Below are 20243 nucleotides of genomic sequence, written 5' to 3' on the forward strand. Positions count from 1 at the left end.
AGAAGCAGGAGAGAGGAGAAATGGTTTCTGGGTGCTGTGCGAGGCAGACAAGTCCACATCCTGCTATGTGATGACAGCAGGAACTGTCACTCTCACCCGCTGACTTTCTTCCTGGCTTTTTCTCTTTCAGTCTGGGACTGGGGGAGTTCCCAATTCTCTACCCACCCCCCACAAACAGACTTCCTTCTCTCTCACAAGGCTAGTTAGCAGTGACTGGGGTGGGGGTCGTTGTGGAGGCATCAGTGGAGGAAGCTGGAAGTTCAGCCCTTCCATCCCTGAGGAACCCGGGAGCAGCTGAGGCCACAGGAGCAGAAAAACACACATGCTTCCAAGACTGTGAGCCAGTGGCTCTGGATCTGACCCCCTGAATGACCTCCGGGACACTCCACTTCCCTCTACAGTTTCTGGTTTTCCCTGGCTCTACTTATGGGGAGACAGGACAGGTATGGAGCTTGGGGTGGAGTGGAGCTGAGACTGGCCACGAAGCTCCTGTCAGGCTTGAATATAATGTGTCAGAGTCGAAAGTCAAAGCACCATCTCTCCAGCTGAGCAAATCACTCAGGGTGCCGTTGCGCGCCCACCGCTTCACTCTCCCCCTGCAGGTGAGCAGCTCCCACACACCTAGGCTGGCAACCGAGTAGCAGTGATGGGGACAAAGAAGCAGGCCTGGGAGGCGGCGCAAAGGACAGGACGGCGGTTTTATATGTGGCAAAATACTTCTAGGGTAGTACAGACGAACAGACAGACAGATGGGGGCACAGGACACCAGACAGGAAAGGGGAGGGGTTGGGCAGTGGTCTCTTCTAACCGGTAAGTGGAAGCTGCACCCCACCCCAGGTGGAGGGTGGGGTGGGACAACATTGGCACAGGAGGTGGCGAGACAGGCATGAGGTGCCCATCCCTGAGGCGGGCAGCCGGGCAGGGCCCAGTCCTCGTTGGCACAATCGGCTCTCTCTGGCCCAGCTGGGTACTGGGGGGCAGAGCTGCTGGGCAATGGGATGCTAGGCAGAGGGACACTCCAGAGCAGAGGGCGTACCAAGGCCTCTCCTGGGTGCAGTGGACATGGGTAAAGGACAGGATCACAAGAGGCAAATACAGAGCAGCAGCAGCAGCAGCAGCCAAGCCCCCCACCCCTCCAGGGGAGATCTGATGTCCAGAGGCAACCCCTGGGGTGGTGATTAACTCTGGGGCACCAACCATCGGGCCTCTTCCCTGGGGCCTCAGGGTGAGAATGAAGGAGCAGTTTTTTTGGTTTCAAAATGAGGCGGATCAGAGTGTTCCATGGGCCCAGGTGACGACAGGATGGGGGGGCTCAGATGCAGAGGGGCCCCCTCTTCTGATGGCAGCAGGCAAGGGATATTGTAGGCAAAGCTCATTCCTGGGGTAGGCAAAGGCTTGAGGCATGGAGGTGGTGGGACTGGGAGCAGCATCTCGGGTGGCCTCCTCCTCAGGGTTCTAGGTCCTGGGCAGGCACAGGGCACTGCACCTGATGCCTGCCAGCATCTGCCCAGACCACTCCAGACCACTCCGTGAGACAGCTCCCCACGGAGCTTCCAGTGCTATAGCTTTCACCTCCCAGACAATGAAGTCAGGAAGCTGCAGGCAGGTGCTGGGGGCGGGGCTCATGGTAAAGGACGCCGGATCTGGGGTTTGGGGAAGAGAGCCCTCATGTGAGAGTCTCTGGTCTCCCTCTCCAGGAAAAGCCCCTCCCCCCCTCATTCCCAAATACTCCAGGGTGGAAAAGAAAGGGCCACACCATTTTAGAGCCCGGAGTAGGAGTTAAGCAAGTGCACCTTTTCTCTGGGTGAAGGGAGAGAGCCCCCTGAGGTGGAGAAGGGGATACTGCAGAAAGGTGGGCATCCTCCATACATCCACAGCAGGTAGGAGCTGGGTGGAAGGTTACCACCTAAGAAACCCCAATCTGAGCAAAGGCATCCGAAAGGAGGGAGACAGCGCCCCCTGGAGGCAAGATACACCTCCGTGGTGAGCCCCCCTGTCCCTCCCCTCTCTTGGGCTCAAGAGCCCTTCCTCCCACTGTGTAGCCCCTGCCCCTCAGCGGATGTAGACACCCCGCCCCCAACCCTCCAGCTCGTTCTTGTTGCGCCCCAGAACTGGGCCCCCGCCCTCCGCGCAGTAGCGGGCCTGATTCCGGCCGCGGTTCCGGTTGTCGGTCAGCTCCTCTTCATAGTCTTCTTCCTCATCCTCCCAGGATCCCTGTCGGGCTGGTGGGGTGCTGCCCCCTGCAGGGTCTCCAAGCCCTGGCCCCTCGGAGGGGTCAGTCTCCATGTCCACACACGAGTCTCCCAGCTCCGTGTAGGCAGAGTTTCGGTTGCCAGGGGTGTCGGCATCAAACGTGTCTTGGCGGGACAGTGCCCGCAGGGTGCCCGCCCGGCCTGGCGGGTGGCTGCTGGGGTAAAGGCCTGGGGGCTGGCCCAGCTCTCCCGGGTACTCGTGCACACTGGCGTGCTCCCCCGTGGCCCGTTCCAGCGACTGGTCCCCGGAAGCAAGGTAGGGTCCCTGGTTAGCAGACACACGGTACACGCCATGCAGATCAGGCAGGAGTGAGAGAAACACAACAAAGCAAGGCAGGTTAGTGAGGGCACCAAGACACCCAGCCTGGCTGAAGGAGGAGGGTGCTGGCCCTAGGGTTTGGGCAGCTGGGCAACCGGCTCTGGAGCCCAGCCAGAGGACAGAACTCAAGGCATTTGTTCTTCCATTAGGAGAGGGGGCGCCCAACCTTCTTAGGTGTGAGAAGGCCTGACTCCTGGTAACCATGGTAGAGAGCCCATGAACAATTAGTCGTCACTTCCTCAAGGCACTCATTAACACTATCTTGGGCTAAATCATCATTAACAGCTCATTAGTATTGCCACTTGTTAGTGGTTGATTGGGTTAGTCGTTGCCCCAAATATACTAGAGAGAATTTCATCCAGCTCCTTCAGCCCAATGGCACCCTAATCGTAGGCATCCAGAACTCCACACTTCCCCCTACTCCACTCTGAGTCAGGTGACAGTCTCCAAGGTTCATAGGATTCCTTCCCTGCCCTCAACAGACTCAAAGCTTCGGGCTGGGGAAGGCTGCTGCTGCTAAGTCGCTTCAGTCGTGTCTGACTCTGTGCGACCCCATAGACGGCAGCCCACCTGCTCCTGTGTCCCTGGGATACTCCAGGCAAGAATACTGGAGTGGGTGCCATTTCCTTCTCCAATGCATGCATGCATGCTAAGTCGTTTCAGTTGTGTCAACTCTGTGCAACACTATGGACAGGAGCCCACCAGGCTCCTCTCTCCATGGGATTCTCTAGGCAAGAATACTGGGGGAGGCCGATGGGTCTGTATTTCCCACTGGCAACGATGAGATGGCTCAGTGTCCTCAGCACCAATGTCACATGAAGATGGCCATGGAGGCTGCTGGGTGGGGTGCCAGGAGGCCTGGGTTCTGGTGCATCCCCTGCCACTTCAAGCTGTGTGACCCTGAGCAGTGACTCCCATCTCAGTGGCCCAGTTTCTCTGTGGTGCTGTGATGGGGATTAGGCTAGAGCAGCAATTTTCATTCCCTGGAGTTCTGGGGTGGATGGACAGGACATAGAGTGCTTCAGGGGTCCCCGTGGAGGTAAAGTGGAGGCCAAGCCACTAGCCCTCTCCAAGCAGAGCAAGGATGCCTTATTTACACACTGAACTTCCCATAACATTCAGTGAACAAATGGGTTCTGGTGCTGAAAATAAATTTGCAAAGCAGTGGTCTAGAATGATTTCCTGGGTTTCTTCTGGCTCTAATCTAGAACTCAATACTTAATGGTTTGACCTCAGAGATAGGCCATGGCTCCCATGGGAGATCAAGGTAGGGTGGGGCACCCACAGGAGGATCTTCCCTGGAATCTGTTTAACTGGAAGAAGGGTGGAAGGTTCTATATCAACTCATAGAACATGCTTCATTTTGGGTCTCTTCTGAGAACCCCTGGAGATTAGGGCTCTGGAGTAGGGGGCAGTCTGTCTGGTTTTAATGGCCCTGCTCTGTGGGACTCCCTGGGTCTGAGGGCCGTTGGTCTGTTGCGTCTAAAATGCTGTGACCTCTGTTGAGTCTAAAATGGGTGCAGAGTCCAGCAAACATACATTGATTTTCCTCTGTTTCTTCCTAGTCTCTTATCTTACAAGGCCCCCAAAGCAGAAGCCCCCAAGGCAGCAGATACAGTCTTATGGGACCAGGCCCAGATAGGCCCCACCAGCTAGCCCCAAACCCATCAAAAACCACAGACACCAGAAGCTGCCACTCACCACATTTTTTACAAAATAAAACTTTTCCCTTCCTTCCCCAAGTTCCCTGCACTCAGTTCCGAGCCCTGGGCGGGAAGGGAGACGGGCGGGGCACCTACACGGTGTGCTCCTGCTGCTGGGGCACCGCCCTGGCTCGCTGGGAGGCCTCTAGCCCGCCCCAGAAGCTGAGATTTCTCCTGAGTGAGGTGAGCACTTGTACCTGGAGGTTGGAGACAGGGGCAGGGCTGGCAGCCAGGGCTGCAGTAGCCATGGTGCGGTTCAGCAGCGGATTGGGCGGAGTGCTGCTGGGCGGGTGTGTAGCCTTCCAATAGGCTTCCAAGTACTCTGCCAAGTGCTCGCAGGCGTCCTCCAATTGGTTCTCATCCAGGATGATGTCAAACATCTCCTGTGGAGGCGGGGTTAAGGGCAGGGCTGGGGTGAGCTGGGCATGACCAAGGGCTGAGGGTGTGGCCTGGGGGCAGTGGGTGGAGTCAAGGGGTTGAAGGACAAAGTTAAAAAGAAACCTCTGGATGTTCAGGAAGAGGAGGGCTCTCAGATATGTAAATTAAATACATATAAGGAGGTCTTAGCACCTATATATTACAGCTCCCTCATTCTATATATAAGGTAGCCAAGGGGTGGAGAGGGGCTTAACTCTCCATAGAGAAGTGGTGCTTCTGGGATTTGAACACAGTCTCTAACTGCCTGTCCAGCCCTCTTTTCCCAGAAAATCCATCTGCACCTCTGGACCAGACCCAGATGTTCCTGGTCACTCTCTCAGCAGGAAACCAGGAGAACCCAAATGCCCTCCCTTCCCTTTGAGCACTCACAGGGGGACACTGCGCCAGTTTCTCTGAGGCCGCTATTTGGACGTTGAGGTGTTTGGACTGAGACTTCCCTCGAGACTTGATGAGCCTCTGAAGAACCTGTTTGGTAAGGGGAAAAGAAGAGCTAGAAGGACCCTGCAATGCACCAACCTGGAGAGGCAGGTCCTGGTTGGAGCCAACATGGAGAGACAGTTTTAGGGCCGGGGGAACATTCCATGATGCCAGCCCTGGATGCCTTTTCAGAAATGACCTCACCAGCCCTGTGTCCATCCTACACAAAGCTCAGGCTCTCTCCTGGGTCTCATGCCAGCCTCTCCTGGGACATTCCAACAGTGGTTGTATGAAGGAAAGTGATTCTTCTTCCCAACTCCTGTAACCTTCTTTACAGGTTTCATTCATTCTCTGAGCCAACTTCCCCTTCGTGTTAACAACAGGCAGCCATCCTTGAAAGGGACACTTGCTATGCCTTGGTCTGTGCTTTTTTTCATTTTGTTGTTTAGTTGATAAGTCGTGTCCAACTCCTCTGCAACCCCATGGACTTGTAGCCCGCCAAGCTCCTCTGTCCATGGATTTTCCAGGCAAGACTACTGGAGTGGGTTGCCATTCCCTTCTCCGGGGATCCTCCTGACCTAGGAAACAAACCCATGACTTGCACATTGCCAGCCAGAAGCTTTACCACTGCACCACCAGGAAAGTCCTTCTTTTCATTTAGTCCTGACAGTAATGCCATTAGGCAGCCACTATTATAATCCTCCTCTCAATGATAACAATAATAATGATAATAATAGCTAAACATAAAGCTACAACCTTAACAAAGTTAACAGTACCAACAATACAACAAACCAACATCCTACGCTTCCTGATGTAATGCACTCAGAAGGACACATCACTCGGGTAATATTCCTACCGGAAATGCAAAACCTCAATCTGTTGACAGGGAAACATCAGACAAACCCACCTTGAGCAACAATCTACAAAATAAGTGATCTGTACTCTTCAAAAATGATAGTCTCATGAGAATCGAAGAAAAGCTCAGGAAAGTTTTTAGCTTAAAGATTACTAAGGAGAAAAGAAGTAAAGAAGAAAAAAATGCTAAAGAGATATTGCAACTAAATGCAACACGTGATCCTGGACTGAAGGGGAAATTGCTATAAGGGGCATTTTGGGGACAACTGGTGAAAACTGAAGATAGACAGTATTTTAGTGAGATTTCTTGAATTTGACATGTAAGTTAATGTCCTTGTTCTTAAGAAATACATGTTGAAATTTTGAGGGATAAAGAAATACAAGAGCTACAACTTAAACCGTTCAAGAAAAAAGATATATATATATAACCACATATATACATAATATAGACATACATAAAGTGTGTGCCTGCTAAGTCGTTTCAGTTGTGTCCAACTCTGTGTGGCCCTATGGACTACAGTCTTCCATGGGAATTCTCCAGGCAAGAATACTGGCGTGGGTTGCCATGCCTCCTCCATGGATCTTCCTGATCCAGGGATCAAACCCACATCTCTTACATTTCCTGCATCTGCAGGCAGGTTCTTAACCTGCTGAGCCATGGGGGAAGCCCTAAAGATAAAGTAGATGTGGCAAAATGTTCAAAATTAGTGAGTCTGAAAAAAATTAAATTGTATGCTTTAAATGGCTGAATTGAATGGCATGTGAATTGTATTTCTAAAGAGCCATTAAAAAAGTAGTGAGTCTGAGTGAAGGGTATTCAAAGGTGATCCTTTGTACTGTTCTTGCAACTCTCCTATAAATCTGAAATTACTTCAAATTAAAAATCTTTAAGAATTGAACACATATAGCACTTAATAGGTACCAGGCACTTTGCATGGTTAATTTGTTTATTTAATCTTCACAAACATCACCTAAGGATTCCTATTTTCCAAATGAGGAAACCGAGGCACAGAGAAGTCAGGTGACCTGCCCAAAGAGCGCAGAGCCAGTAGGTAAGTGGCAGCAGTGGGACATAAACCCAGGCAGCTGGGCTTCAGAGTCCCCACCCTTAACCTCAGAGTGAGTGCTCAGTGAGGGCAATGGAAGTGTGTCTTACTTTCTAGTTCACAAAGTGCTTTTGCATCCATTATCTCATTTGATCCTTTCAACCACCTCAGGAAGTACTTAAATCCCATCCTCCCCTTTATACTCATTAGAAACTGGGTGCTTAGCTCATAGGGTGCTATCATGCAATGTTAACCCCTGATTGCCTTCATCAGTCAGACAGAACTCTGGGCTCTTTACATCACTACCTCAAGAGAAGGATTATAATTCCCATTTTGTAGGTGAAGAAATTGTGCAAAAGCTAAATTATCTCCCCAAGATCCAAAGCTCAATAAAATACAACCAAATAAACAACAACAAACTTTAATTAATTAAAATAAGCCACTCAGAGCTAGGATTTGAACCTCATAAGAAGTTAACATGAGAAGTCAGATGTTTAACCTTCTAACTTAAAATCCTTCACTTAGGGACTTCCACTGTGATCTACTGGCTAAGATTATGCACTCCCAATGCAAGGGGCCTGGGTTTGATCCCTGGTCAGGGAACTAGATCCCAATTGCTACAACTAAGAGTTTGCATGCTGCAACTAAAAATCCCACACGACACAACTAAAGACCCCGCATGTCACAACTAAGATCCGGAGCAGTCAAATAAATAAAGCAACATTTTATAAAAATCCTTCAACTTAGCTCACCTTCCACGTTTCTCAAAACCACTAATGTCTAGCGGGGGGAATTGATGGAGCTGCCGTATGACAAAGAAATAAATCAGTCTTCCTACTGAGTTCATCTCTATCAAGGTCTAAATGAGGGCAGTATAGCAAAAAGGGCTGAAATAAAAAGACAGTAGAAAATAAAAAAGACAGGAGAGGTCTTTTTCCAACTGCCAAGTAGCTGGGTGACACTGAGGCAGAACACAGAATTCTATTTTCTGGACTAAGGATGGGAGGTCAACAAAGTAGAGATAGGAGACTAACCTGTACAACTCTAATAGTAATATTTAAAACATCTGATACAAGATGAGGTATATTATACCAGATCATTTGCTAAGTGCCAAGTATTCACATTAGGTTGAATCTTCACAATATCCAGACAATGGAGTTTGATGGAGAAGGGAAACTGGGCTTGAGGAGATGAAGTCACATGATTAGTAAGAAGTACCTGGGGCTTAAACACAGGCAGCCCACCCAGAATACTCCTGTCCCCAGTAGGGTCTTGTACCCACCTTAGGAGAGGTGATCTTGATGTAAACAATGATGGGGGCCAGTGAGGTCTTGGAGAGCTGGGCTGGATGGTTGATGGTGTCAGCGTCCAGAGCAACCAACTGAAGGGTTCGGGCTAGCTCAAAGATCCGCTCGATCTCGCTCTGAACCTCAGCTAGGCGAGTGGAGTCATGGGGAAGGGATAAATGTAAGGGAGTCTCCCAGGAGGCAGTGGGCAGATCGAGCGTTTCTAGAGATGCCCCCTCACTCCCACATCTGGCCCCAGAGCAGGGTGGGGGTGGAGTCAAGGGATGGGCTCACCCAGGCTGGAGCGTGTGTTGGAACGCTCAATGATGATGTGTTTGCTGGGGTTGTTAAGGACTGATCGCTTAGCCAGGGAAATGTCCGCTGTCACACGAGTGATGGAGATCCTGGGGGGCAGAGTAAAGAGTCAGGGGTCAGGGTGGGCTAAAATCTCCTGCCTCCTCCCCAGGCTCCATGCCAACCTCGTAGCCCTCAGTCCAAGAGTTCCAGGATTGTCATTCAAGCCATCCTGCCCAACCCCAGCAGCAGAGAACCATACTGGGCATGGAGAGCCAGCTCCGAAGGGCTTACCTGCCATCAAACCGATGCTTCAAGAAGTCAAATAAAGCTTTCTGCATCATATCTGTAACCTGAGGTTGGGGCAGGGGGTGGAGTAGGAGGAGAAGTTAGGTGTTTAAAGCTCTCAAGAAGGGTAGACTGCTAGGTATTTGCCCCCTGACATTCCATTTTCTTCTTTAATCCCCGAGATGAATGTCCCTGTTCGGGGGAGGAAGTGATCTTTCTGAGTTTGAGGGGCCTCTAATGGGGTCTCTGATTCAGAGATCCTTTCAGGTAGAACCTCTAGGAGGACTTTTCTGGGTATTTTTGAGAAGACTAGACCCTTCTGAGTGGGTCTCCCCATGGGTTGGGGTCCCCCTGGGGAAGGGGGTGGTCTCTGAAGGTCTGTAGCCCTCTGGGGAGGAAATCCTGGGAAGACCCTGCTGGGGGATGTCTCTGGAGTCTCAAGACCTTACAGAGTCTTTCTGGCAGTCTGGGCCCCGCTGGTCCCTATGCCCCTCTAGGGGCTCCTACCTCATAGCCCTTGAGCGACGGTCCCACCAGGATAATGGGCCTCATGGAAGGTACCACATCATAAGGGGGCACGTGTTCTGTCTGGGGGGAAGCAGGGAGGGGAAACCCCAGAGTGGAGATGGCATTAGCCCCTCTCCCCCCGCCTCCAGGCTCCCCCATGCATCCTTTCCTCCCCCTGGTCCCAAAGCCCAGATATAGGGGATCAGGGTGGGGGTGGGGAGGTGTGGCTAGGGAGAACCAGGAATGGTGGAGGGAAAATGGGGGCAGATATGGGAATGGGTGTTAGAAGGTCCCCCTAGCTCATCCCAGAGGGTAGGGAGGGAAACATAGAAAGCTGTGCTACTCACCGACTTCTGCTTCTGTTTGGCTGGGTCCAGAGATTGCCAAGATGGGGGAGGGGGAGGAGAAAGGGGAGGGTACCCAGGCAGGGGCAGAGGGCAAGGGAGGAGCCAGGACAAGAGAGGGAGAGCGGGCGGACGAGGAGAGATAACAGGGCATGCGTGTTAGTGACAGACAGAGCCAGAGAGAGGGGATGGGACCCCATGCCAAGGGGCAGCCAGAGATGGCCCTGAATCAGGGCCAGGAGTGGGACTGACAGCCAGTCCAGTGAACTTTGGAATATTCAGACATCCTCTACCCCATCTCTGGGTTTTGGAAAAAAGCTGGAAAGAGTGATAGCCCCTAATTTGGTGCCCATCTCCTGGCCCCAGTGCAGGCCAACCTGCCCATTGTAAGGGTTCCCTTAACTGTCCTGCTCTGCAGCCAGGAGATCCCTGGGCACCCTATGGGATCTGAAAAGGGCAAAGAAGAGTCACCATTCCACTTTCCCCTTCACGTGTCGGGGCGAGGGCAAATATGGAATATGCCACTGGTAGTGAGGGGGAAACATCAGGTTTCATTAACAACCAGATCTGCTTTCAGTTGGGGGGCGGGGGCTGGAAGGGCTGCTTTCATGGCAAGAACCATCCCTTCCGGGGAAGAGGGCCAGGGTGGGATTGTGTATGGTGACAGCCGTGCCCATTCTTGGTGCCACTCTACCCTTCCCTCCTCCTCGGCAGGAAGGCCTGATCCCCACAGAATCAGGCCAATACCCCATCTGAATCCATTCCAGCCCCCCTCCACCCACCAAAGAGCTGGGTCCTGACCTCCCCACTCACAAGAACCCAGCAAGAATTACCTTCTTGAAGAAGGGGACGCGCTTGCCGTGGGGCGGCGGGGTAGTGACACTGCTAACACTAGTCTTAGCAGAGCCGCTCTGCTCCCCGAGCTCTGCCTCCTCATCCTCTAACTCTAGGGGGTCTAGTTCAAAGGCTAAGTTAGTCATTTCATTACCTGGACCGGAGAGTCAGGATTGAGGGAGGGAGGAGGCGAGGTGGGGAGGAGTGAGATGGACATGGAGACACAAGCACAGAACGCAGGGATGGGATGGGGAAAAAAGAAAGAAGAAGAGGTGAATGGAACAGGGCTGGGAGAAATGAATGGGGGGCAGGGGGTGGGGGAGTCAGGAGGAGAGATGGAGCTACCGAAGAAATGGGAGAGGACAGACATGAGAGAATGGGTGCTGACTGACCAGCCCAGCTTGGGGGGTGCCCTGCTCTTCATGGAGAGGGTACTACTGGATGTGTTTGGAGGACTCAGGATTGGGATACCCCTTACTGCAGGGAAAGGAAGGGACAGGCAATGGGGAGACCACCCCACCCAGGAGCTCCACCCCATCCCCTGGGGTGGCAGCAGCTCTTACCACTAGCAGGGGGCGTGGGGCGGCGGGTGCCAGTCACCACGTCTCCCAGGCTGGAGCTGGAGTTGTCACCTGATTTGCTGTGTGGGCAGAGAGGCAAATGGAGCCATGAGCAAAGAGGTGGGTGTGAGGGCGGGGGATCTTGTTCTCTCACAGGCTGCCCCTCCCCGCCCCATGGCCCTCATTCGCCAGCCCCACGGGCGAGGCCTCAGGCAACTCTGTGTCCTCAGAATATGAGGTCAACCCTTGGGGCCTCCTCCTGGCTGGCCGGCCTCTCCAGGGGGTGGGAGTGCCCCGCCCCCAGCCAGACACCTGGAGCTGAGGCGGTTCTGGCGCAGCTTCTGTTCCTGCAGCAGGCGCAGGCTGTCCAGTTTGACAGGGCTGGGGATGAAGCCAACCTCACAGCCCTCCTTCACCAGTCGCCCGATCCACCAGTCATTATTGTATTTCTGCAAACAACGGCAGGTGGGGTGGGGGAGACCAAGAAGGAGATTAGAGGTACAAGCCAGCAGCCAGCTCCAGGGGATACCACCCCCAATCTTGCCTTCTCTGCCCAGGGTATGGCACCCTCAAAGAGCCCCAGCACCAGCCTCTGAATACAGCTCCCAATTCTCAGGGCTCTCTAGGACCAGCATCCTCTTGTGCCCTGGACCACCCCACCCCAAGCACATCCCTGTTCTGAGAGTCCTTCCTCCCGCCATGTGTCAGCTCGACCCTGGAAAAGTGGGGAGAGAAGTAAATGCTGACACCTCTGTATGCCTGGCACACTGCCACTCCACCAACAGTCCTCTTCACAAACCCTCCCAACAACCCTGCAACCTAGGTATTACCATCGCACGTTGCCAATGACAAATCTGAAGCTCAGAGAAGTGGAAAGATTTGTCTAAGATCACAGAGCAGATTCAGCTCAGCTCTGCTTGGTTCAGAAGTCTTTTTCCACTAGAGCTCTGACTGCCCCTCTCCTGGCACACACTATACTGCCCTCCCTCCAGATGCCAAGCGGTCTCTCCCCACCTCTTTGATGTGCAGGAAGTCCTTAGGCTCGAAGGTGATGGCCACTCCCTGCACAGGCACCTCATCCCCTGGAGATGGGTTGTAGCCGACATTTGTCCGCACAGCAAATGCCACTGGCTTGGTCTAGAGGAGGCACCCAGGGTGGATGACAACCAGAGAGTTATATCACAATGGGATGTACAACTTCCTGACTCGGGTGGTGATTATGGAGAGGTTTGTTTTGTAAATTCTTCACTAAGATACACATTATACACACCACTATACACAAAGTAAACACAGTCCTACTGTACAGCAGTGAACTATATTCAAAATCTTGTAATAACCAATAATGAAAAATAATCTGAAAAAGAATATATATACACGTATAACTGAATCACGTTGCTGTACACACCTGAAACTCATACAAGACGGTAAATCAACTATACATCAAAAAAATTATTAAAACAACAAAAGTATACACTGAATGGCTTATGCAGTTTTTTACGTGTATATTAAATTTCACAGTAAAAAAAAAAAAAAGCAAAAAACAGAACTCGGTCCTCTCAGGATGGAGGGGGCATCAGGGAATAAGTATAGGTGGTGGGGGACCCCATAATGATACCAAGAAGGAATAGTCATAGTAATAATAATAATAGTAGTCATAATGATAGCAGCTACTGTTTAGTGTGCCAGGTACTGTGTTATATGTTTCACATCCATTATCTTATTTATTCATTACAAAAATCCTACAAAGTGCTATTATCGTATTCACTTGAATGAATGGGAAAACTAAAATTCAGAAAGGTTAAGTGAATTGCCTAAGATCTCACAGCTAGTAAGAGTCAACGCAGAAAGAGTGAAAATGTTTAGCTCCTGTTATGTGTGCAAAGAGTTTTAGGCACTTATTACAGTTTATAAGAAGGCAGGTATTATAGCTTACATTTTTACAGTTGAAACGCAGAGGCACATGGGAGGCGTATGTCCGCCGGAAGTGGCTGGCTGGGCCAAGACTTGACTCGGGTCTGTCCAGGCTGTCTCTAAGGCACGAGGTAAGGGAAACAATGCCAGCACAGCCCCTCCCAACTTTCTCACCTTGGCTTTCTCTAGCTGGGCTAACGCCTGACGCTCTGCCTCCTTCCTTAAGGCTTCCCGGTCCTCCTCCAGAGACACGTCAGAGTCCGACGGACGGCTGGTGTAGGACTCTGCTGAGCCCTGAAAATAGACAGGGCCAGCTCAGGGCCAACACCGCCTCCCCAGCTCCTGGGCCACAGAAGGCACCAGCGTGAGACCACAAGGGCTAGGAGAAGATGGTATTCGACAGGAAGAGCCTGAGAATGAGGTCTGCAGGCCCCTGGGAAGAGTGTGGCCCTAGAAAGGGTGATAGCAACAAGCAGGGAATTATGGCAGGCCCAAGGACAGCTGCTTGGGGCCCAGGGAGGGGTGGGAACCTGATAGGGTGCAGTGCAGAGGCGGAGTGCCAATGGTCAGTCTCCATTCCCTGCTCCTCCTTCCCTCCCCTGCTCCCCCTTCCCTCCCCTGCTCCCAGAACCCGCTGAGACAGACTCAACACAGGCCCAGTGAGTCCTTCCAGGGGCCACAGCCACCAGCTTAGGTCTGAGCCCTCTGCACTGGTAGCCATGAGCAGCCTGCTCCATGTGCTAGGGCCACACAAAAATTTGCTACCTTCTGCTCAAGGGTGAGGGAAGATAGAATCCTACCTCCCCTGCCAGAAGGTGGAAAGCCCCACCCCTTAGGCTCTTATAAGATACAAAAAGGAACCCAAGGTTCCTGGGGTGGAGCAGACAGGAGAAACACATCAAGAGAAGAATACGAGCAGGCTTTTCCCTTGCATTAGGGCGGCCAACTGCCAGCACTGAGGCAGGTTCAGAAGTCTGGGTGTGCCAGGAAGCTGGCCTTGACCACAAGGACCATCCCAGGGCACAAGGAACTCCCTCAGCAATGCAGACACATGTGTAAGGCACACATAGCCCAGGAGGTGAATGAACATGTTCATTCATGGGTATACTTGTATGTGCAACTTCAAGTCTGTTTGGGAGCATGTGGTCTGTAGTATGTCCTGGTGCATGACTGAATGCATACAGGTCCCTGTGTGTGCACACAGGGCAGAGGCAGGGGGCACCCTCAGTGTCTGTGTCCCCAAGGGCATGTGAGGATGGGAGCCAGAAGGTGTGGATTTATTGCTACAAAGGGCCAGAGGGGATGTGATGAAAGGGTAAGACTGCAGGGGTGGGAGGGTTTTCTTCTGAAGACAGGAAAGGGTCACTTGGCCAGGAATGCCCATTAGCCTGGTATGGAGGGGACCTCGGAAAGAAAGAAGACCAGGTCCCATCTCCCCAGAGCACCCTCGTCATCAGCCAGTGCAGTGGCCCATCCATTTCCCAGCCAAATCAGGAAAATGGGAGACTCTGAGAGGAAAACCGGGGGGTGAGGTGGGGTTTTCATAGAAGCTGGAAAAGTGATACAAAGGAAAGAGTGAAAACCAGTGAATCAACTACTCTTTATCCCTCCTGAGCACTCATAGTCAGGAAGACAGCCACCAGGAGAGCCAGAGGAACAGACCCAGAGATGGAGAGGGATAGGCACTTACTGACCCCAACACACACACACACACACACACACACACACACACACACACACACACACACACACACGTACATGCCAGAAATGGCGGGAGACAAGGCAACAGTGAGAAGGCAAGGAAACAGGCTGGAGTGAAGGCCTCCCACCAGCTTTCCTGAGGGGCTGCTCCCGCCCCCCACCCCCGCCTTCACTCCATCCCCAGCTCACCACTACGAGGGTCTGGTTGGGCGCCTCCATCCCGGCGCCCTCGGAGCCTGGCCCTGCTGGCCTAGGGGGTGGCCCAAACTGCCCGTTCCCCCAGGGGGCTCAGGTTACAAGCAGAGTTGCTACATGTGCAAACTGCTAGGGTATATTTAGCTCAGAGATGTGGCAAGGCCTGCCCCCCCACCTCCCTGCCACCTACTGGGGGTCAGAGCTGGGGAGCTGAGAGGAGAAAGGATTGGAAACTGGGGTCTGATCCCCTAGGTTGGCAAACACTGAAGGAATGAGGCCCTTTTCTGTCAAGAGGGGCTCCACTGAGCAGTGTCATTTTTCCTAGCCCTGGCCCTGGTCCTGCCCCAGTCCTACAACACACACAAGGGATGAGGGAAAGATCAAAGAAAAGACTTCCCACTTGTATGTGTATTTAGGAATCCTGGGAAGAAAGATCCCTTTCCTGACCCTCTCAAGTCAGGCCTGGGCTTTCGAGTGCCAAGTGTTGTGGAGACCTAAGAATCAAAAAGAAGGGCCTCACTCCAGTCAGTAGTGGATCTGTCTGGCATCACCCTCTCTCTTTTGGCCTGGGGGTGGCTGACTTTCCTACTGTCCTCTGTCCGCATGTGCCTGCCCGTTTTTTCTTCGATGTACTCCTTCCTTGTCTGATCCTAAGCCCCTCTCGCCTTTTTTGGGTACCAGGCTTTGTTGAGATGCTCTGTAGTCATAGCAACCACATGGCTCTCTCACTGCTTCTCCCTGAGCCTGAGATGGCCTGGGGTTGAGAGTTAGAACAGAGATGAGAATGGCAACTTCCTGACTGAGAACAGAAGACCCCAGAAGGCCATTCAGTTATACCCCCTGCCCTTTCATTCAGGGGTGCTGGGCTGAAGTCCTCTCTAAAATCAACTTCCTGCTGCCTCTCCGCCACCCCCCTCAACACATGTTCTCTCTGCATATTAAAGAACAGTCACAACTGGATGTGAGGAGGGCGTTTCCCCCGATCCATACCTAATCAGGGCTCCAGGGACCCAAATGTCCCGGCTCCTCATTTCGTAGGACCTCCCTCTACCCCATGCTGTCACAGATTCTGGGGGAGGACATGGAAGAAGACAGCCGGCAGGGGGAGTGGGTGACAGCCTGAAGCAAGCTAGAAGGAGGCAGGCCAGGCTGTCCCTGAATGAGATGACGCAGGCAGGCAGCAGGGGCTGGTGCCTGGTGCTGGGGGAGGGGCTGGGCGGGGGCTGAGGGAGTGGGTACAGCTGACAGTATATGCAGAGGAGGTCATGGGGTGTAAGGGTGATGGGTGGTTCTAGGCAGGTAACAAATGACATGGGGGAGGGTGCCTGGAGAAAGCCTCAGACCCAGCTCACCAATCCTGGTCTCCACCAACCAGCCACCTCCCTCCTCTCAACCCAGCCTCCCCATTACCTGGCGGACAAAGCTGTTGGATGTTGTATCCGAGGATGTGCTCCCATCCGACCTTTTGAACCGCCCTTTCCTCTTGCTGTATTTGCCCTGGAGAAGCCAGGAAGGGACAAGAGTAGAATCTCAAAGACCCTTGCCCAGCCCTCATCCCATCAAGTCCAGAACTACTGCCAAGCCTTGGCAATATCATTCCCTGATCTCAAGAGCCTGCCCCTCCATCTTCTTCCTGAGATGGTACAGCCCGAGGGAGAAGGAGGGCCCAGACCACAGCCATGGGGTCGGGGACAGAGCAAGAGAGCCCTAGGAAGCACACACAGAAACCCCAAAACCAAGTCAGAGGTTGGGAAGGGGGAGGTGCTGAGAAGCTGGAAGCTCATTAGGCAGCAAAGCTAATTAAGATGCTGGGCAGGCTGCAGAGGCCTGGGGGGAAGGGAGAGACTGCCTGCAGTGCTGGGGGTGTGGAGAGAGCCCCCGGGAAAGTCCCCTTCCCTCTCCACTTCAGCTGGAGCAGACCAGGGCTGAATGTGCCTATAGCCCCCAGAGAGAAGAGGAATCGCCAACCCAGGCCCAGCTTGGCTTTCCTGAGCCCAACTCTTGCCTTCTTTTTTGCAGAGCGGGGAGGGGAGTTGCAGCTCTCTGGTCTTAGAGACCTAAAACGATTAGATTTCTAGGGAGGAGGGGAGGGGACATGAAACTGTATTTGGAAAGTAAATATCTAACCCCAACCTTGACCCATGGGGGAAGATTAAGCACACCCCTCATCCTGGTAGGACTCTTTTTCAGCCCCCTTTTCACAATCACAGTGATCATACCTCTTCCCAAGGGGGCAAGAGACATCAAGCCCTCTAGCCCTCAGCTGCCACTGCCCACGTCCTGTCCCATGATGCCCACCAGGCTGCATAAATCTAAATGCCCCTTGGCCCTCCCCCAAGAAAAACCGAGGACACAGCCCCTGAAGGGCCTCCGGGAAGCTGGGCTCAGTCTCGCTGGCTAGGCTCCTGGCTTGGGTGGCGTGGACACTGCCTGACCTCTCAAGTAGCCACCCATTCAGGTATTTCCAGACCTCCTGGGAAGGGGGCTGCTTCTTTGCCCTACCCAACTCACATATACACATCGGCCCCCAGGCAATCTAGAGTGAGAGGGGATGATTGAGGGTCCAGGCCCTCCAAGCCGCTGTCCACAACCTCCATCCTAGAGTTTCTTTGCCAAAGAAGCTAGATAAGCCATAATCAGACTAGAGGCTCTGGTTCCTTGGGCTTGAGTACAAGGAGATGGATGGATAGATGGGCGAGACACCTGGGAACCCTTCAAGAATCCTCCCTCTCTCACATTCTCTCAAACCAGACATATATCCAACCTCTAGGACTGAGGATCCCTATGAATTTAAGAGGATTCCCCCAGTGAGCACAAGGCTCTCTTTCACATCACCACTATCCCAGGCTAGGAAAAGGGAGTGGCACCCAGAGGGACAAGGGACAGCTGAAAGGAAGGCCCCAGTCAGCTGCCTCCCAGGCTCCAAGGGGCCTGGGATGGAGAAGGGAAGTATTTTTAGGTCTGATCTGACACCCCCCCGCCCCACGTGCCCATCAGCCGTACTATCATGGTGGTTACAGTTGCTCCAGGCTGGCCACAGCAAGAAAAGAGTTAATGCTGTCCTAGCCCTTGTGGTGTTGCCAGAATGGAAAAGGACATGTCCCAGAGAAATTCTTGGGCACGACCACCCCAGACTCTGCTGATCACTCCACCGGCACCCTCCACCTCAAGAATATCCCTTCTTGGGGGTAACCAGTGGGTACAGGAAAAGTGTGAGTGGGGGTGGGGAGGCAGACCCCCCCACTTCCCCAGGTAACACAGTTTCTTCCCCTCCAGGACAGTGAGTTGGCATCCGTCCAACTTTCCAAACTTTGGAGGCGTTTTCTGGGGCTAGGGGGATGGGTCGAGAAGGGCTAACACGGGTGTCGGGGGAGGGGAGGTGGTCTGATATAGAGGTGGAATTGAAGTGGCTGGGACGGGGGCCTAGCTCGGTGCTGGTCCCTTCCCCACCCTCGAGGGCCAGTGTCCGCAGCTCTGAAGGCCTGCTGGCACCGCCCTCTGACCACCGCCTCGGCCATCTCCCAGTGCCACCCCAACTCCACCCACACCCGCCCGGAGCCCCTGAACGTGCTCTGCGTCGCCCCCTTTGCCTGAGCTCCCTCTCTAGCCTCCCTCAACCCCCGGATCCCGCCGCCAGCACCCACACTCTTAATCCACTGGAGCCGGTACCCAAGGAGCAAAGCCCCTGACGCGGGGGAGAGGAGGAGGCGAGGGTGACAGGCGGCCCGACCGCCCCCTCCCCGCTCTGCAAAACCGCAGCATAACTCCCAGCCAAGCGCCCATCAATCATTCACTGGCAGGGATGGGGGGCGCAGAGCCTTTTCCCCTCCACGCCGGGCATATAACCCCTTTCTCCCCGGTCCCCCCTCGATCCGACCCCACAAGGTCTACGGGAGCGGCCCCCTTCCCTCGATCCCAGGCCATCACACCTCACCTGTGGGCTGGGGTCGAAGACCTCCATGGGGATCTCCTGGGAGGATGGGTAAGGGCCCCGGGACATGCTGGTCTTCTGGACCATGGAGAGGAGCCTTCCCTCCGGCCGCCGGCCCGGCCCAGCCGGGCGCCCTCAACGCATGAGAGAGGCCGTCGGAACCGAGAGCAGCGTAGCCAGCACCCGGTCCAGCCACCTGGCCCGGCCTTCGGTTGCCCTCTTCCTGCGTTCCCTCCCTCCTCCCGCTCTCTCCTCTGCTGCCGCCGCCTCCTCCGCCCCTGAAGGCTCAGCATCTCCCCCCGCCCCCTCCGCTCCCACCCGTCCCTCCCTCCCTCCCTCCCTCCGCCAGTCGCGGCCCCGCCCCTCGCAGCCCCTCCGCTCGCTCTGCACAGACAATGGGAGGGAGGCTGCTGGGACGCACGCCTCTCCCGGCGAGCTCAGGTCTCTGACTGGCCTAGGGTGAGGGTGGCCACTCTGGGGGACATTAGAAACCTTGCCAAGGGGCTGAGTGTGGGGGGTGAGGGGGTGCGGTTTACCAGCGGATGCCAAGCGCAGATGGAACCGAAGCGAGGATTAGCATGGCTGGCACCGCCCCCCGCTTCCGTCCCAAACCGCTCTTCCTAGCTGGTCTCCCCATTCCATTCCAGGCTGGGCCACCGGAACTTCCCAGCCCTGGTGATCCTGGGACCCGGCTTTAACTCCTTTCTCCCCATTGTTGTCCCAGGCCGCCTTGAGCCAAACAGAAAGGACCCTCCCTCCCCAGTAGGTTGGTGCCGGATGGCTAGAGGCTGAAGCTGGGGTGGGGAGGGTGTCCAAACAGAGTTCAGCGGAGACAGCAACAGGAAATCCCAGGGATTCAGGAGTCCTATTGCCCTAGCGCTAATAGCTATACCCCAAGCCTTTCCAAAAGGCCAGGGGTGGCTTGTGTGAGGTCTGTGTTCCTGGGTAGAGAGGGAAGAGGAGGAAGAAATGTGGAGCTGAGACTGGAGAGTGGCGAAAATCAGATCTAATGCCCTGTGACCTGGAATTGTTTCCCCCTTCATCCCTTATTTGGGGACAGATATCCAAGGCCTGGACCCCAACCACCATGATCTGTGAAGCTAAAAGGAGTAGAGGATTCTGGCAAGAGGCCTTAGTGCCAACTTGGTTCGGGCTCTTTCTGGTGGTGTGGCTCTGGGCACATCAGTACACCTCTCCTGTAAAATGGGTTTGCTGGTACTGTGGTGTCTTTGTCACCTGGGATTTTTGGGAGGAAGAGGAAATTAAGTGATGGGTTTCTGAGATGTTTGGAGATGCTGTAAGATGCTGTGCAGGGCAGGGGTGGGGTAGGGAAGGGAGGGGAGAGTGTCAATTTTGACAGGA

The 20243-nt window shown here is 53.8% G+C and overlaps 1 protein-coding gene across 4 annotated transcripts; it reads right to left on the reverse strand.

Moving 5' to 3' along the window:
- Positions 680-19177, reverse strand: CACNB1 (calcium voltage-gated channel auxiliary subunit beta 1). 4 transcript variants are annotated; one of them, XM_005693737.2, is made up of 14 exons: positions 18885-19176; positions 16361-16447; positions 13229-13348; positions 12158-12280; positions 11456-11592; positions 11147-11223; positions 9753-9772; positions 9406-9486; positions 8905-8963; positions 8611-8720; positions 8313-8464; positions 5082-5177; positions 4472-4657; positions 680-2517 (listed from the first exon to the last, which is right to left on the reverse strand). In XM_005693737.2, exons 1-14 carry the CDS (start codon positions 18966-18968, stop codon positions 2053-2055), a joined length of 1797 nt encoding a protein of 598 aa, XP_005693794.2. In that variant the 5' UTR covers positions 18969-19176; the 3' UTR covers positions 680-2052. The 4 variants fall into 4 exon arrangements, with proteins under 4 accessions (XP_005693794.2, XP_005693793.2, XP_017920482.1 ...); XM_005693736.3 differs by lacking the exon at positions 9753-9772 and adding an exon at positions 10583-10737 and having other exon boundaries at positions 18885-19162; XM_018064993.1 differs by lacking the exons at positions 9753-9772; positions 16361-16447; positions 18885-19176 and adding exons at positions 10583-10737; positions 14945-15047.

The sequence above is a fragment of the Capra hircus genome, chromosome 19, assembly GCF_001704415.2.
Source record: "Capra hircus breed San Clemente chromosome 19, ASM170441v1, whole genome shotgun sequence".
NCBI lineage: Eukaryota > Metazoa > Chordata > Mammalia > Artiodactyla > Bovidae > Capra > Capra hircus.

Excerpts from the sequence above, each read along its gene's own strand:
- CACNB1 (XM_005693736.3), bottom strand. The coding sequence starts at position 18,968 with ATGGTCCAGAAGACCAGCATGTCCCGGGGCCCTTACCCATCCTCCCAG. Across the intron at positions 13,349-16,360 it reads CCAACAGCTTTGTCCGCCAG|GGCTCAGCAGAGTCCTACAC; the intron begins GTAATGGGGAGG and ends GTCTATTTTCAG. Across the intron at positions 8,465-8,610 it reads CAACACACGCTCCAGCCTGG|CTGAGGTTCAGAGCGAGATC; the intron begins GTGAGCCCATCC and ends CCACTCGCCTAG.